Source organism: Sus scrofa, chromosome 10, assembly GCF_054392235.1.
Source record: "Sus scrofa isolate SSC_HxYL_T2T_F1_AM1 chromosome 10, Sscrofa_HxYL_maternal_Yorkshire_Landrace_v2.0, whole genome shotgun sequence".
NCBI lineage: Eukaryota > Metazoa > Chordata > Mammalia > Artiodactyla > Suidae > Sus > Sus scrofa.
Genome location: NC_139392.1, coordinates 56097026 through 56115794, shown reverse-complemented (window position 1 = coordinate 56115794; position 18769 = coordinate 56097026). Strand labels below are relative to the sequence as shown.

The window sequence follows — 18769 nt, the reverse complement described above, 5'->3', positions numbered from 1 at the left end:
ATCCTGTGTTGCTGTGGCTGTGGTGTAGGCCAGCAGCTGCAGCTCCAAGTCAATCCCTAGCCTGGGAACTTCCATATGCCATGGGTGTGGCCCTAAAAAGCTCACGCACGCACATGCACACACATACACACACAGCTTTTTATAATCTAATTTAATCACTTAATTATATATTCATAATTATAAGTACTATACCACATCATTAAACGGGCTGAATAGATGTCTTCTGAAAACACAAGTTTCAATGGTTTTAGTATATGGTAACACCAAGAATAAATTGCTTGATCCCTTATTTTAAAGATGGTCTCCAAAACTGGTTGCCAAATTTTTGCTTGTATTCATTTACATAATCATGATTTACTGTGTGGTCACTATTTCTGGGCTAGAAATTGTGCCAGGCACTGGAGACACAATAATGAATAAATGGACTCCAACTGAGAAAAAATAGTGCGATGAGAGCTTGTAACAAAGTAGGGGAGCACCGCCAAGTCTGGGCAGTGAGGCAAGGTCTTCTGGAAAAGAATTACATTTAAAGTGAGATCCAAAGTTTGTGTGAAGGGGAAAGTGTGCGATAGTCAGGAAACATATTCAGGAAGGCCAGAAAATAAGAAGGGCATTTCAAAGAACTGGAGGTGCTCCCATCGTGGCTCAGTGGTTAACAAATCTGACTAGCAGCCATGAGGGCGCAGGTTCGATCCTTGGCCTCGCTCAGTAGGTTGAGGATCTGGCGTTGCCATGAGCTGTGGTGTAGGCCAGCAGCTACAGCTCCAATTTGACCCCTAGCCTGGGAACCTCCATATGCCATGGGTGCAGCCCTAAAAAGCAAAAAGCAAAAAGCAAAAAAAAAAAAAAAAAAAAAGAGTACTGGAAAAGAACCATTATAGCTAGACCAGAAAGAAAGGGTGTAACAAATCTAGAATTTAACACATAATGAAAGGCCTGGGAGACCAGTACTTTCCAAAACACAGTATTTGTACTACTGCTAAATGAAATAATTCAGTGATAATGTGGATAACTTTAAAAAAAATGTAATAGATATGTATTTGACTCTAAAATTTTTTTAAAGGTCTAGCACATTAAACTTGTAATTCCACAGGTATTAACCTGAGGATACACTTTAAAGACTGAATTATTTTAAAGTCTATTTAAAGATAAATATTAGGTAAATAACAGTTCTAACAACATGAGAAAATGGCAAAAACCGTGCAAAATAGTAATGATTGAACAAGCCATGGTAAGATTTTTGTACTTCATACAATTGGCAAGAGAAATCACTAAGGAGTTTGAATCAGGGGATTTATAGGCTCAAACAGACCATGAAGGAGCCTTGTTGCTACAGTGTGGAAAAACACTGAGGGAGAGCCAACGGGATCAAAGTGAATTCTAGAACTCCAGCTGGGAAGATGTTGCCAGAAATCCAGGTGAGAAACAACAGCAGTGCCTGGAAAAGGTCATGGCAGTGGGATCAGAAGAAAGGGGAATTTTAAGAGATAACGTCGGTAAAGGATGGTAACTTTTTTTTTTTTTTTTGGTCACTTTGTCTTTTTAGGGCTGCACCCGTGGTATATGGAGGTTCTCAGACTAGGGGTCCAATCGGAGCTGTAGCTGCAGGCCTATGGCAGAGCCACAGCAAAGCCAGATCCAAGCCACAGCTGCAACCTACACCACAGCTCACGGCAACGCCAGATCCTTAGCCCACTGAGCGAGGCCAGGGATTGAACCCACGTCCCCATGGATGCTAGTTGAGTTGGCCTACCACTGAGCCATGACAGGAATTCCAAGGACAGTGACATATAACCCCGTAAATAACATCACTGTATTTCTGATGCTAGGTTACTTAGCACAGAATGACACCTGATCATACTTTCATTGTAGGTTGTAACCTTCATAAAATAAAGTGAGCCTCATTTAATGTTCTCAGCCTTGATACCCACTTCTGCTCCAGGGACTGTTTTTCTCTCATTTTCTCCTCTCTAAAAATTTGGAAGCTTGAGTCTAATCCTAATGCTCTAATTTCTTTCCGGGTAAACTGACCATACGAAACTTCATGATCCTTGATTATCAGGACAGATGCTCTGTTCTGAGATTAAATATGCCACAGTAACAACTTGCTTGTTTTACAATGCAAAATAATTAAAAATCTCAAAACAACTCTTATAGCCCATATTCTAAGCAATCTGGATCTAGGACTCCACATGAAACCATCAGAAGAAATGAATTCCCTACAGAAAAACTTAAATTGCACCCACATTTTTCTACTGTTAGATTTTCTATGCGATTCAATGCTTCTGATTAAACAAGTGGAAATCTCACCTCCCTAAAATCTGTAAACTGTGATTTGTAGATTTCTTCCCAAAACATGGAAAGTAAAAATCATGTCAAAGTTCTGTTGGATTTCTATTAAATAAAAATAAAGACCACATTCCCATTTTACTATAAGGATTTCAACAAAACTATTATTTTCTAAACTCATCCATACGAGATCTTTTTCTTAACTTATTAAGACATTTAAATTAAAGCAATTTTTCTTCACACATAACACAATAATGGTCATAATACAACTTAATGAGTTCTCACCTGTAAAGTGGAATACGTATATGGATAGTGATAAGCAAAATAGCACACATCATCTTTATGTGGGAAATTGACAGTGAATGTAATTGTATAGTAGGATTTTCCCTTTTGCCCACCTGCAGCAACTGAACTTCTTGAGAAGTGATTTCTGCAACAGACAAGCATAAAACATGTTTATTTCATTCACAGCAAAATTATGATTTTTCTTACTATTTTATTAAATAGAAATTATGGGGGGGGGATCATGGTTTATAAAAAATTTAACTTAAATACTCTTAAGAACAGACTTGGTACTAATAAAGCAGGTAATTGCTATCAGCCACCATTACTTCCATTTCTGGAAATTAAATAGAGCTACTACTCTACACATCAGTAAAAGCTGTAGACCCCTATTCTCTGACAGCCATACACCTCAGTGGATCCAGGCAGTGATCACCAATGGCCTCTCCATCCATTAGATGAAAGGCTTACGGATCAGACAATAATACCTGAATTTACTAATCAATTTTAAGATTATGAAAAAGAAATATCGACCTCACACCAGTCAGAATGGCCATCATTAATAAGTCCATAAATAACAAATGCTGGAGAGGGTGTGGAGGAAAGGGAACCCTCCTGCACTGTTGGTGGGAATGTAAATTGGTACAACTACTATGGAAAACAGTATGGAGGTACCTTAGAAAACTATACACAGAACTACTATATGACCCAGCAATCCCACTCTTGGGCATATATCCAAAAAAAAAACTTTAAAGACACATGCACCCACATGTTCATAACAGCAGTATTCACAATAGCCAAGACACGGAAACCACCTAAATGTTCATTGCCAGATGAATGGATTAAGAAGATGGGGTATATATACATAATGGAATGCTACTCAGCCATAAAAAATAACAAAATAATGCCATTTGCAGCAACATGGATGGAACTAGAGACTCTCATTCTAAGTGAAGTAAGTCAGAAAGAGAAAGACAAATACCATATGATATCACATATCTGGAATCTAATATATGGCACAAATGAACTTTTCTACAGAAAAGAAAATCATGGACATGGAGAACAGACTTGTGGTTGCCAAGGGGGAGGGGGAGGGAGTGGGGTGGATTGGGAATTTGGGGTTCATAGAGCAAACTATTGCCTTTGGAATGGATTAGCAATGAGATCCTGCTGTGTGGCACTGGGAACTAGGTCTAGTCGCTTATGATGGAGCATGATAATGTGAGAAAACAGAATGTATACATGTATGTGTAATTGGGTCACCTTTCTGTACAGTAGAAAATTGACAGAACACTGTGAACCAGCTATAATGGAAAAAAATGAAAATCATTATAAAATAAACAAAAAAGAAATATCAGAGATGATTTGTTTCCTGATGCAATACAAGAGGAATCCCCTGCACCATCACGAGGTATTCTTGTCAAAAATCAAACTGGAATTGATCAAGTTCCCAGATCTAACTACTAGTTTATAGCGAATGGGTGAGATGCAAGAATTCATTAACACCACAGGAATGCCATCAGCAAAATCCACAATGTGGAAACTCTTGCCTGACAAATGATCTAGTTTCTTCAATAAATAAAAGAGAAATTTGAAAAGAGAGAAAAAGGAAGCCTATAAATTAAGAGACTTAAGGGACAAATCAATGAAAATCAAACAGAACATGCGGTCTCTTGGTCAGTCTGATTGAAACAAACCAACTACAAAGTAACATTTATGAGAAGACTGAGGAAGTCTGAACAGTGACTGGATATTTTATCACATTAAGGAATTTTCTTAGGTGTGATAATGGCATTGTGACTAGACTGTCTTAAACAGGTATCTCTGAAAGATAAAGACCTCTGAAGTATTTATGGATAAAGTATATCTGGCAATGCCTTAAAAATTCAGTACACAGGCAGGGGTGAAGGTATAGCTACAACAAAGCCATGAGTTGATAATTGTTGAAACCAGGTGGTGAATACATGGGGCTCCATTATCCTGTTATCTGCTTTCATAAATGTTTAGAGATCTCCACAATAAGGAGTTTTTAAAACTACATACCACTTCCCAGACTCTAAATATCACTGATAATGTGAAGACCTAAAGATGCTTTTGTCTATCAACCTAAAAAATCACCTCTTATTATTTAAGCCATGAACTGAAGAAAAGCCGTGGCCGATAAATGATTTATTCATGCACATAGACATTCAAGGTAGATCACATCCTTAGAACTACCCTGGGATCAGGCGTTCTAAAATAATCTTGTAAAAACCAAGCTTATTATTAATGAAAATAAAAGAACATTGACCTAAAAAGTGGTATAATCCTAACTTAGCTACTGTATTTTGAATAGATCTCAACAACAAGCTGATAATAAGGGTTGAGGAAAATGCAAAATAAGGTCCAGAAGTAGATCCTGTCAACTCTTTCCCCCCAAAAAACTTAACATCTTGTACCCGAGGGGGTATTTATGCCACCACATTATATGGACATGGCTGTCTATAGGCTATATTCTCTCACATGCTCAGGGAAAGTAATTTTATTCTCATTTTACAGATGAGGCAAACACGTGTCAGAGGACTTGGCTGACATGAAGTTAAGACACAGGGCCAAAACAGTAGATTTTAATTCCCACCACCTGAATTTCAGGGTTGAGGCAAGGAATTAGAACAGTGCTTATTACATAGAAAGTGGTTAACAAATATCTGTTGAATTGACCTGAATTCCCAATTTCAGATCTGGAAGTGGCCAAAAGCAAAAATAAAAAACCAACCATAAAAGAATTATACTTCATGTCATCAGAACAAGAAAAAAAAAAAAAAAACCACCGTAAATCATTTCTTTGAATTTCTAATTTCAGTCTTATTCAGTGAAGTTTCCAGAGTTCTAAGACTAAAAAAAGTTGACAATACAACTAAGTGGGGGAAGACGTGATTTGGACCAACCTCTATCTGTCTATAAAACATACTTTATTTCCAGTAACTATACCCCCTAAATGGGTCTCAAATTTTATTTAATTAATTTATTTATTTATTTTAGGGCCGCACCTGGGGCATATGGAAGTTCCCGGGCTAGGGGCTGAAGCAGAGCTGAAGCTGCCAGCCTACACCACAGCTCACAGCAATGCCGGATCCTTAACCCACTGAGCGAAGCCAGGGATTGAACCTGTGTCCTCATGGATGCCAACCAGATTCATTTCTGCTGAGCCACAGTGGGACCTCCAGGGTCTCAAATTTTTAAAAACTCTGTTAAAAGCAACACTAAAGCATATCGCGGCAATTCAAAGGACGCAATAACTGCTTATTACCTTTAAATTGAAATAGGATGAAGTTAATATTTCCTTCTGTAAACGGACATCCTATTATCCTCAGAATACTTACTTATAGTAACAAATGTCAGTCCCCACACGAATCCACCATGGTCTGGCATTTAATGCTTCCTGAACAGAATACATAAGTGGCTGCATACCTTAGAGAGAGAGAGAGAAAGAAAATTCTGTTCAGAATTTTTGACTTAAAAAATTAATCTTGCCACTAAACATTCAGGAAAGCTAAAAGAAAATACATTTCAGTTTATCAGGTATTTTAAAAATCTGCGATCTTTCTTTAAAATCTCCTAATCAATGATACACTTTTACTTCCAGTTTAACTAAAATGGGAGTACGACGTCAGTGAGTGAAAAGTCATTAAACTTTCTTCTATTACCTTTTCTATATTAGATTAATTAAAAATAACAAAGAATGTATTATATATAATACATATAAAAAACAATCTATTGCATCAGCAGTGTAAAAGAGAAAAGCTATGTGATTCCTTAGTGGGTGCTGAAAAGGCATTTGATAAAGTAATTAAAACACAAGTGTAATAGGAATTATGGAAGAAACTACTTCAGTTATGAGAATAATCACTACACCTACCAGAGAGGGTGGTTTTGAGGATTTAATGACTTCACATATGTAAAAATACTTACTTGCAGCAAGTGAAAGAGACAAAATTATATTAAAAAAATAAGTATGTTCACCCCTCTAACTCTCCATATATTCCCATCGACACAGAAGTAAGGAAAACAATCATCTAAATGGCATCACTGGAGTTCCCGTCGTGGCACAGCAGAAACAAATCTGACTAGGAACCATGAAATTGCGGGTTCGATCCCTGGCCTTGCTCAGTGGGTTAAGGATCTGGCGTTGCCATGAGCTGTGGTGTAGGTCGCAGATGTGGCTCGGATCCTGTGTTGCTGTGGCTGTGGTGTAGACCGAGAGCTACAGCACCGATTAGACCCCTAGCCTGGGAACCTGCATGTGCTGCAGGAACAGCCCTAAAAAGACCAAAAAAAAAAAAAAGGCATCACTGGTTTCTTCCTCAACCTTCTCCATACAAAGAGGCTTACAGCCTGGAGGAGGAGGAAGGGAAGGAGGAGAAGGGACTGTTACCAAAATTAGGGTTAAAGAGAGTGTATTGTTTCTTGCATAGTTTTACACATACACTTTCCACATGAAATTTAAAAATTTTCATCTTATTCAATTTCACAAAATAATGTACTAGGTTTCTAACTGGAATTAATGAAATTCATACATTAATTCTCAGAAAGGTTGACGATTTTTACTGAGCTCTCGTCTGACTTTCCCTAAATTCTAATTTAAAGATATAATCACTTTTGGGAGTTCCCATCATGGTTCAGTGGAAACAAATCTGACTAGCATCCATGAGGACCCAGGTTCGATCCCTGGCCTTTTTCAGTGGGTTAAGGACCTGGCATTGCTGTGAGCTGCAGTGTAGGTCGCAGATGCGGCTTAGATCCTCCGTTGCTATGGCTGTGGTGTAGGCGGGCAGCTATAGCCCTGATTCAACCGCTAGTCTGGGAACCTCTATATGTCGTGGGTGCAGCCCTAAAAAGACCAGAAAAAAAAAAAAATATATATATATATATAATCATTTTCTTGGCTATAGAACTGTTATGTTAAACTTATCTCTTGAGTATTTTTCTTAGTCTTTAATAGTCTCTTGGGTTTTCTAGGTATGTAACTCATATCATTTCTAACTTAAAATATTTTATCTCCTCTTTCTCTGTTAGTATTTATACCCGTTACTTTATTTTCTACTTTTATTGTATTTAAAGCAATGAAGCAATCTCAAAAACGATTCTGAATATTGTGGCAAAAATAAGCCTCTGTCTTGTTTATAATTTTAATCAAATATTCTGCCATTCTGTAATATGTGGGGTTTTTTTCCAAATCAATTTTATCATACTTAAACAATAAAAAGAGCAAACACTGAAGAATTTCTATGTGCCAGACACTGCTCTAAGTATTTTTACATATGTTAAGTCAATAAATTCTCACAACCACCCTCTGTGATAGGTGCAGTGTTTATTCCCATAACTAAAGTAGTTTCTCCCATAATTCGTATTACACTTATTTTAATTATTTTATCAAATGTCTTTTCAGCACCCAGTAAAGAATCACAATAACCTGCTGATGCAATAAATTATGTTTTTAGGTTTCCTATTGTGAACTATCCTTGTATTCCAAGAAAATGCTATTCTTTTACATGTGTATGATTGAATTAGCTAAATTTCATTTTGAATTTCTGCATCTAAAACTTGGTCTTTTTAGGGAAAGAAAAAAAAAAACCTTTACTGAGTGTTGGTATAAGATTACAATAGCTTCCGGAAAAATGTATTAAAACTATTCATCATTAATTGAGAAAAAAGCACCATCTATTTTTTAAGTAAATATAATTCAGCTAGAATACCTCCTTTATACAGTGACCAACAAACTTTTTATTTCTTTTTCAAGAGTTACAGTTTATTCAGAATCTCTACTTTTTTCAATCAATTTCAGTATTTCAGTTTTGTTCTATTTCTACCTAGAACATTTTCAGCATTTACAAATTATCTTAACTTCTTTTTGGTTTATTTTTTGCTTTTCTAATATGTTAAGTTGAGAACTTATCTTTTGAGCACTTAAATTTTTTTTTTTTTTTTTTTTGTCTTTTTGCTATTTCTTTGGGCCGCTCCTGCGGCATATGGAGCTTCCCAGGCTAGGGGTCGAATTGGAGCTGTAGCCACTGGCCTACGCCAGAGCCACAGCAACGAGGGATCTGAGCCGTGTCTGCAACCTACACCACAGCTCACGGCAACGCCAGATCCTTAACCCACTGAGCAAGGGCAGGGACCAAACCCGCAACCTCATGGTTCCTAGTCGGATTCGTTAACCACTGCACCACGACGGGAACTCCGAGCACTTAAAATGGAATACCTAAGCTGAATACCTTTTTATTTAACTTCTTTATTTTTAATCTTTCTTTTCTTTTTTTTTTTAAAAGGGCTGCACCCATGGCATATGGAGGTTCCCAGGCTAGGGGTCGAATCGGAGCTGCAGCTGCCGGCCTACGCCAGAGCCACAGCAATGCAGGATCCGAGTCGTGTCTGCGACCTACACCACAGCTCACAGCAACGCTGAATCCTCAACCCACTGAGCGAGACCAGGGATCGAACCTGCGTCCTCATGGATGCTAGACAGATTTGTTTCTGCTGAGCCACAATGGGAACTCCTCTTTTTTATTTTAAATAATGCAGTTATTAAAGCATTCAGTGTTCCTCCAAATACTGATTTACCTATGTCCCATAAGTCTATATAAAGTATTCACCATTGCAGTACTTTCTAGATTACAGCCATCCAACTGAGCTTTCTGCCAGAATGGAAATGTTCCATAACCACTCTGTTCCTGGGCTATTAAGCACAGGAAATGAGCTTAGCACCACTAAAGAACTGAATTTTAAATTCTCACAATAACCGTTTTCTAATCAGGTTGTATGTCTTGAAGCTTGTGCTCTACCTATGTGGGTACCATGTGGGTATAGGTGTTGTGTTATATAAAGGTTAGTGTTCTATACAGCAAAGGAAACCATCCATAAAATGAAACAGCAACCTAACAAATGGGAGAAAATATTTGTAAATCATATATATGATAAGAGGTTAATACCCCAAATATATAAAGAATTCATACAACGCAACAGCAAAAAAAAAAAACAATCTCATTGAAAGGTGGGCAGAGGACATGAATGGACATTTTCCAAAGAAGACACAGAGATGGCCAACAGGTACACGAAAAGGTGCTCAACCTCACTAGTCATCAGGAAAACAAATCAAAACCACAAGACATCCCCTCACACCTGCCACGATGGCTACTATCAAAAAGACAAGAAATAACAAGTGTTGGTGAGGATATGGAGAAAATAAAACCTTGTGCACTATTGGTGGGAATGTAAACTGGTGCAACTACTGTGGAAAACAGTATGGAGGTTCCTCAAACAATCAAAAATAGAACTACCATATGACCCAGCAGTTCCATTCCTGAGCATTTATCCTAAAAAATAACTCAAAAAGACATAAACATTCCCCATGTTCACTGCAGCATTAGCTAACAATAACCATGGAAACAACTTAAGTGTCCATCAAATAATCAATAAAAATGTGGTATGTATATAATGTATGCATGAGTGTGTGTGTGTGTATGTATAAAATTATTTAGACATAAAAAAGAAGGAAATCTTTCTATTTGCAATAACATGGATGAAACATGAGGGCACTATGCTAATTAAGTGAAATGACAGAGAAAGACAAATACTGTACAATCTCGCTTATGTGTGGAATCTGGGGAAAAAAAACCAAAAACCCTAAACTCATAGATACAGAGAACAGAATGGTGGCTGCCAGAGGCAGGAGGTGAAAGGGTTAGTGAAAGTGAGCAATAGGTACGAGCTTCCAGAGTTTCTGTTGTGGCTCTATGGCTTAAGAACCAAACTAGTATCCATGAGGATGTGGGCTTGATCCCTGGCTTCACCCAGTGGGTTAAGCATCTGGTGTGGCCGCAAGCTGTGGTATAGGTCACAGATGCAGCTCGAATCCGGCGTTGCTGTGGCTTTGGCGTAGGTGTGCAGCTCTGATTCGACCCCTAGCCTGGGAACTTCCATATGCTGCAGGTGCGGTCCTGAAAAGAAAAAAAAAAAAAAAAGGACAAATGTCTAGTTATAAAATAATGAGATACAATGTACAGCATGGTGACGATAGTTAATAATACTATAGTGTGTATTTGTAAGTTGCTAGGAGAATAGATCTTAAGCATTCTCATCACGAGAAGAAAAAGGTTGTAACTATGTGTGGTGATGAGTGTTTACTTGACTTACTGTGGTGATCATTTCACAATTTACAAACATCAAATCAACAGGTTGTACACCTGAAACTAATACAATGTCAATTACATCTCAATGAAAAAAGCTTGCAATTCTTAGAGCATCTTTAAGAATTGCAACTTATAAAAACACAATTATCTAGTCAGTGCTTTTGACCGTAAATTATTCTTTGCCTGACATTAATACTACTTTTCCTTTATTTCATTTGCACTTACCTAGTTTATCTCTACCCAATCATTTATTTCAACTTTATCCTTTAATTAATACACACACATATTCTCCCCACCCTATAAAGTGTATAACTTTCAGTATTTGATTTTTGAAGACAGTTCAATTATTCATAATAATGACATATATTTCACTTCATTTCTTTCATTTTATTTTCCTTCTTCTACGCATTAAACATTTTTTCTCCTTCTTTAACTTTCTTACTTTACTTGTTTGGCAGCATTTTTCCCTATTTCCTTTTCTTTTTCTGTCATTTGGAAGCTTTCTATCAAGCTCTTCAATTCCATTTCCCATCTGAATAGTTACGATTAACTGATACATCTCTAATACTCTTAGTAAAAAAAAACTAAGCAATCCCACCAGGACAAGTTAACTTTCACTTCTCCCCTATCATCCCTTTGAGAGTGCTTTTACTTAACACATTTTATAAACTCTAAGTCTTCTATCTTGAGATCTTTTTCACATTTTATAAGTTCTAAGTCTTCTATCTTGAGATCTTTTTCCTCATGTCCTCTCTCAGAGAAGGTTCAGGGTAGCAGATTTTCTCAATTCTATACACACAAAGACCTGGTTTGTTGGTAGTGATTGAAAAAAAAAAAAATGACAGATCTTGCAAAAGACACTTGGCTGTCCTGCAGTTTCCAATGCCACAGACGAGAAGGCCAATGAGAAATAACTTTTTCACACAGAGACTGACACAGGGATTAAAGACATGCATTCTGTAGCCAGACTACCTGGGTTTGAATTCCAACTTCACCACAGGCCAGATGCATGATCCTAGACAGATTACTAAACCATGTAGGCACCCTTTTTCTCTTCTATGGGTAACAACCTTGCTGAGGTGTTCCCTGCGCGAACTAAGAATACCACGTATGTTAGCATTTAAAGAAGGCCTGGCACACATCAGTGTTCAGTAGGTGTTAGCTGCGGTTATTATTATTATCATTTAAGTAGCCAGTTCCTATAAAGTGGAAGTATATTAAGCTTTTCTCTTTATAGCTGAAACTCAGGTACTTCACTGGTACATAGACAAGATTCCTATCTCCTTATTTCTTCCTAGGAACCATTTCAATCTGAAACGTTCACCTCTTCCAGGCACGCAAAACTCATAACAATGGTTAATCACAGTAACGTGGAACAAGGTTCAGGCTGGGGTCAAAGGGCACATTAGATTTACCAAAAGTAGTCTAATTTTATAAAAGACAACATATTCTCATATTACTTTTTAAGTGGTGGTTGGAGTTCCCGTTGTGGCACAGAGGAAATTAATCCGATTAGGAATCATGAAGTTGTGGGTTCGATCCCTGGCCTCACTCAGTGGGTTAAGGATCCAGTGTTGCCATGAGCTGTGGTGTAGGTGGCAGACACGGCTCGGATCCTGTGTTGCTGTGGCTCTGGAGTAGGTCAGCAGCATCAGCTCTGATTAGACCCCTAGCCTGGGAACCTCCATATGCCATGGGTACGGCCCTAAAAGGACAAAAGACAAAAAAAAAAAAAAGGTGGTTATTTCCGGTCACAGTGGAGGAAGCCACATTTAGAAATTCTGACAATAATAAAAATCATTTGAACAAAACAGCTTGCCCCACATGAGAATCAATCGAATGAGGTAACTTGGATTGAATAAACCACAAGTTACAGAAGTGGATCTAGAAAGGCCATATTTGAGTAATTCCTTAGTCATTTTAGCCAAAGGACCAACCCTTATGTGCATAAAATAAATAGGCTAAGAACGGTCAATCCTGTCATTTGAATACAGACCACATATTAAGTTGTCAATCCTGTCACTTGAATACAGACCACGTAATAAGTCCAAACCCAACGGCACTAGCCTGTAATAATATCCGTGCAAAGGCCAAACTTGTATTAAGTGCATGCTCAACAGCAAGTGCAGATACAGAGAAAGACAGGTGTCTTAGGCCTTACCTAATGATCCAATGTACTGTGAACCACTGGCTTATAAAATTTTCAAGGTGAAGCTAACACCCTCATTTAACAGGTGAGGGGGACAAGGAAAGGTTAAAGTGGAGCTTGAATAACCTAAAGGCACCTCTCATCTGTACATGTTATCTAGACTCTGTATCTCTACAGAGGAAAAAAAAAAAAAATACATGCTTTGTCTATGACCAGTATTACAGCAGAGAGCCACACGAAAAACAGGAAAATGAAATTGTTGTGAGAATAATGGTAGCCACTTGAATCAGAATCACGCCACATATCCTTTACCAAGAACAAATAAAGAAATTCAACAAGAGGCACAGAATAAACCACACATGTCCCAGGCCTTCAGCCGTAGTGGAAGGTGGAATATAACAAATTTCAAGCTACCTTTAAGTAGAAAAATAGGCAAGGATACATTAGGGAAATGGTAACAATAAAGCAGAGGTTGAAAAATAGCAAACAAACAAACAAACAAAAAACTGGAAAGCTTACATGTCCCACAACAGGTAAATGGTTAAACAAAGGATGGTTAGCAAAAAAATAAAAAATAAAAAAAATAGAGGTTGAAATCCTGAGATCAAAGTAGCTTCCAAGCCAAAAAATACTAAGTGAGACAAAGAAGGAATTTGATAAAGCCCCAATTCACAGTGAAAATGCACCAGACACAGTATCTATGCACCAGATAAGACCAACCTCCCATATAAAGCAGAAATTACAGGAAATAAAGGAGAAGTAAAATAGAAACATCATATTGATAGTGGATTCTAACATTCCATTCTCAGTACAAGACAGACCAATTGAACAAAAATTAAGAATATTTATATAGATCTAAATAACAATTAATAAGGCATATCTTACATACATATGCTGAACACTGTATCCTGCTAACAGAGAATATATTTCCTTCAAAAAGTACATGGAATAGACACAAAACTTGATCATATATTAGATTAAATGGAAATGTCAGTGAGTCCCATAAAAGAGAAATATTCTAAATAAAACCCTCTGATCACCAAGCAATAAAAGTAGAAATTAAAGTGAAGGAGTTCCCATTATGGCTCAATGGGTTAAGAGCCCAACATAATGTCCATGAGGATTCAATCCCCGGCCTCACTCAGTGGGTTAAGGATCTGGCGTTGCCATGAGCTGTGGCACAGGTTGCAGACGCGGCTCAGATCTCGTGTTGCTGTGGCTGAGGTGTAGCCTGGCAGCAGCAGCTCCGATTTGACCCTTAGCCCAGGAACTTCCATACACTGCGGCTGTGGACCTAAAAAGAAAAAAATGAAAAATAAAATGAAAAATAAAAACAAAAAAGGGAGGACACCCATGAAGAGGAAGGAGAGAAAGGCCAACTTGAGTGTCAGACCTTGAGTGGGGTGAGGAAGGCATCTGCCCAAAAGTGCAGAGGAGAGACTGTTACGTACACTGGAATTGATCAAATAAGTAAATGTATTAAGAATAAGAGAAGTCCAAATTCTCCACGCTGGAGAAGGACATTGTAAATACGGAGAGAAAACTAGAATAAACCCTGTGGAAGGGAAGGTATAACATACACACACACAAAATAAATATACATATGTATGTTTATACACACACACACACACACACACACACATACAGGTTACAACGAATGAAATTTCTGTATAAATATTTGTATATACAGACATATATTCCTTAGCTCTTTCCAAGGAGAGGTCCAATAACAATGAACACACTCTGCAGACAGATCTTTTTTTTTTAATACCTTTCTCCACGAAAACAAACTAGGGATCTTTGAAGAAATGACTGTTTCTAGGCTGGGGCAAAGAAAGGCAAGGTGAGTCCTGAGCATTTTATGCCAAAAAAGCAAGGACACCCACACAGAATGATGAGGACATGTCAAAGGAACACACAAACCCCCAAGAAGAGCTCCCAAAGGCCAAATCTTGGACAATTTAAACATCAAAATAAGGATGGCAACAAATTACAATCCGATGAGTAAAACGGGAAACTGACTCTATACTGATATTCACATGTAAAATACTTACTAATTACACAGAGAAAAAAGGTAACTTTACAATGACAAAGCCTGGCCAACACCAACTCAGTCCAGAGGTTAAATGATTAGCAGCAGTAACAGAACAAACAAAATCCTATGTCAGCAGAGCAGGACATCACTTCTATGATCCTCTGGCCAAAGAGTGTGAGACAACTCCAAATTGAGAGCCATTCTACAAAACAAGTGCCAAAATTTTCAAGTGGCAAGGTCATGAACCAATGTTAAAGACGGCAAACCTCCTCCTGACTCAAATAGCCTAGAGAGTTGAAAACTAAGAACAATATGTGGTTTGAGCTGAATCCTAATGGTACTAAGGCCCCTACTGAGAAAACAGATGAAACTTAAATGGGGGTCTGAGGATTAGGTGGGATTCACGTGTCGAGGATAATTTTCTGATGCTGATAGCTACCGGGCAGTTACGTAGAAAAATGCCATGTTTGCACAAATTACACTGAAAAGTGTTCTAGGGTGATGGGGCAACATTTCTGATGCCGAACATGGGGAAAAAGAGTACAACTTGTCTTTGAAATTTGAAATTATATCAAAATAAAATATTCAAAAATTTGATCATTAATTGAACTAGCATCTACTTGATGTTTATTTTGTGCATGTTGTTTATGTTCCTAACGGGATCTGCATAGTTCATCCATCCACTGCCTCATTTATTTAACACATATTTACTGAACAGCTACTAAATGCCTTGCTATAAATACAATGGTCAGCAACAAAGATAAGGTCTCTAATCTTGTGAAATACACAAACAAGTTGAAGGTGGGTGGGAGAGCCACAGGGAGGAAAGAAATTAATCAGTCACATATGGAAACAATATAAAACTGTAAGGAACCTCCTAAAAGGAGAAAATGACAAGGGTCATTTATCCAGGGAGCTAATCCAGTCCCAGGAGTCAGAGATGACATCTTTAGTCAAGAGATAACTCAGTTCAACTCTTTTAAGTATGGGATTAACTAATGTGAGCAAGACAGGAATGCTACAAAATTGATTCCAAAATTCTATTTTGTTGCCTAGTTCCACATATGTTCAATTTATGTAAGACGGTGGTTTAAAAATCTTCCTATAGCTGGGAGACATGGGGCGGGGAGGAAGGGCAGGAAGAGAAAGAGGGATCTTGTAACTAAACCCCCAAATTACTAAAACACAAGACTGCCATCTAGTGGTAATTTGAGCAAACCTCTTTCAAGTAATGGGGAGGGGAGTGGGAGTGATGGATTAAGAGGTAATAGTACTTATTACATACAGTGACATAAATTCTCAAATTATTTCCAAATGACGTAGGTGTGATCCTAGAAAAAGCAAACAAACAAACAACAACAAATTACATCTACCTAACAATTCCTTCTGCAGCTGCTACCAACTTCCTAGTTAAACACTTGTAAGTACTGCAAAAATAAAAAGACGACTCACAACAGACAAATTCTTGTCAGAACCTGGGAGGAATCTCTACTAAACTTAAGGCAGATGGCGCAGAATAGAGAAAATTCCAGTGCATAACAGGCCTTGCAATCTATTTTTTATATAAACCTATGTTGGATCCCTGCAGCTAAAGAAGTGTTGTACTACCCACTGAAGGCCCTTAAAGAACAACATACAATGAAAATAAAGAACAACAAAAATAGAAAACAAAAGAAAGCCAAATACATCAATTTTTTAAAAATTTTAAACAGGTTAAGATCACATTAAGAGACAAAGGTCAAAAAATAAAATGCAACCTCTATTTACAAAAACAATTAGCAAAGATGTATCAAACAAATTCAAACCAAGATAATATAAAAATAGAATTCTGAGCAAAAGATACTGAATGCAATAAATATAATTGTTTTATACTGTTAATGGGTAACATGGAAAAGTTATAAACTTCTATGTGCCAAACGATACTGCATTAAAATAGAAATATATATATATATATATATATACACACACACGTATTTTTAAATGAGGTATTGAGAGAAATATAACAGACATAAAAGACTTGAAAAATGATACAAATGAACTTATTTACAAAACAGAAACAGACTGAGACATAGAAAACAAACTTGTAGTTACCAAAGGGGAAAGGGGGAAGGAGGGATAAATTTGGAATTTGAGATTAACAGATAAACACTACTATACATAAAAGAGACAAACAACAAGGACCTACTGTATAGCACAGGGAACTATATTCAATATCCTGTAATAACCTATAACGGAAAAGAACCTGAAAAAGAATATATATGTATATGTGTAAAAGAATATATTTATATGTATAAAATTTTAAATATATGTGTATGTATAACAGAATCACTTTGCTGTACACCTAAAATTTTGTAAATCAACTATATTTCAGTTAAAAAAATTCCTTTTAAAAAGACAGGTTTTTTTAAGTCTTGGGCAAACAGAGAAGACAAAAAATAAAGAAGGATACAGAAATCCGAATGGATTCATAAATAATAAACACTATCTAATATCATATACAAAAATAAACTCAAAATGGATTAAAGACCTAAAGACCTGTCACTCCTAGAGGAAAAGAAAACATAGGCCGAACGCTCTTTGACATAAATCACAGTAGCATCTTTTTTGCTCCAATAATGATAATAAAGATACAAATAAACCAGTGGGACCTAATCAAATTCAAAAGCTTTTGCACGGCAAAAGAAACCATTTAAAAAATGAAAAGCCAACACACAGAATGGGAGAAAATTTTTGCCAACTAGGCAACAGACAAGGGCCTAATCTCCAAAATGTACAAACAACTTATGCAACTCAACAACAAAAAAACAAACAATCCAATTGAAAAATGGGCAGAAGACCTAAATAGACATTTCTCCAAAGAAGACATTGGATGGCCAACAGGCATATGAAAAAATACTCACTGTCACTCATTATTAGAGAAATGCAAATCAAAACTACAATGAGGCACCACCTCACACCAGTCAGAATGGCCATCATTAGTAAGTTCACGAATAACAAATGCTGGAGAAGATGTGGAGAAAAAGGTACCCTCCTCCCCTGTTGGTGGGAATGTAAATTGGTACAACCCCTATGGAAAACAGTATAGAGGTACCTCAGGAAACTAAATATAGAGCTGCATGTGATCCGGCAATTCCATCGCTGGACATGTACACGGACAATACTTTCAATGAAAAAGAAACATGCACCCCTATGTTCATAGCAGCACTATCCACAATACCCAGGCATGGAAACAACCTAAATGTCCATTGACAGATGAATGGATTAAGAAGATGTGGTACATAAATACAATGGAATATTGTATTTCCAATAAAAAAAGACAAACTAATGCCATCTGCAGCAGCATAGATGGATCTAGAGACTCTCACACTAAGTGAAGTAAGCCAGAAAGAAAAAGACAAATACCGTATGATATCACTTATTTGTGGAGTCTAAAATATGGAACAGATGATCCTACCTAAAAACAACAAACAAACAAACAAAAACCAGAAACAGATCATGACCAAGAAGAGCAGACCTGGGGTCCCCAAGGGGGAAAGGGGAGGAAGTGGGATGGATGGGTACTTTGGGGGTTTTTTTGGATGTAAACTGTTATATTTGGAATGCATGGGCAATGGGATCCTACTGTACAGCCCAGGGAAATGGGTGTGATTGGGTCACTTTGTTGTAGGACAGACCTTGATGAAACACTGTAAATTAACTATATTTTAATAATAATAGATTTTTAAAAAGTAAAAAAAACCCAATAAACTTAACAATGTATATTAAATTATGTTGCCAGTGAAGAATGCATACTATATTCCAAGAGCCCATGAACATAAAAACTGACCAGATATTAAGCCATAAAAA

General features: G+C 37.2%; 1 protein-coding gene across 7 annotated transcripts in view; it reads right to left on the bottom strand.

The window, feature by feature from the left end:
• AGTPBP1 (ATP/GTP binding carboxypeptidase 1) overlaps positions 1-18769 on the bottom strand; it is a 142608-nt gene that overhangs the window by 31450 nt on the left and 92389 nt on the right. For all 7 annotated transcript variants that reach the window (XM_021064641.2, XM_005656805.4, XM_005656806.4 and 4 more), the window contains 2 exons: positions 5934-6021; positions 2575-2719 (listed from right to left, as the gene is read on the bottom strand). In XM_021064641.2, coding sequence (XP_020920300.2) covers positions 2575-2719; positions 5934-6021 — 233 coding nt within the window. The remainder of the gene's footprint in view (positions 1-2574; positions 2720-5933; positions 6022-18769) is intronic.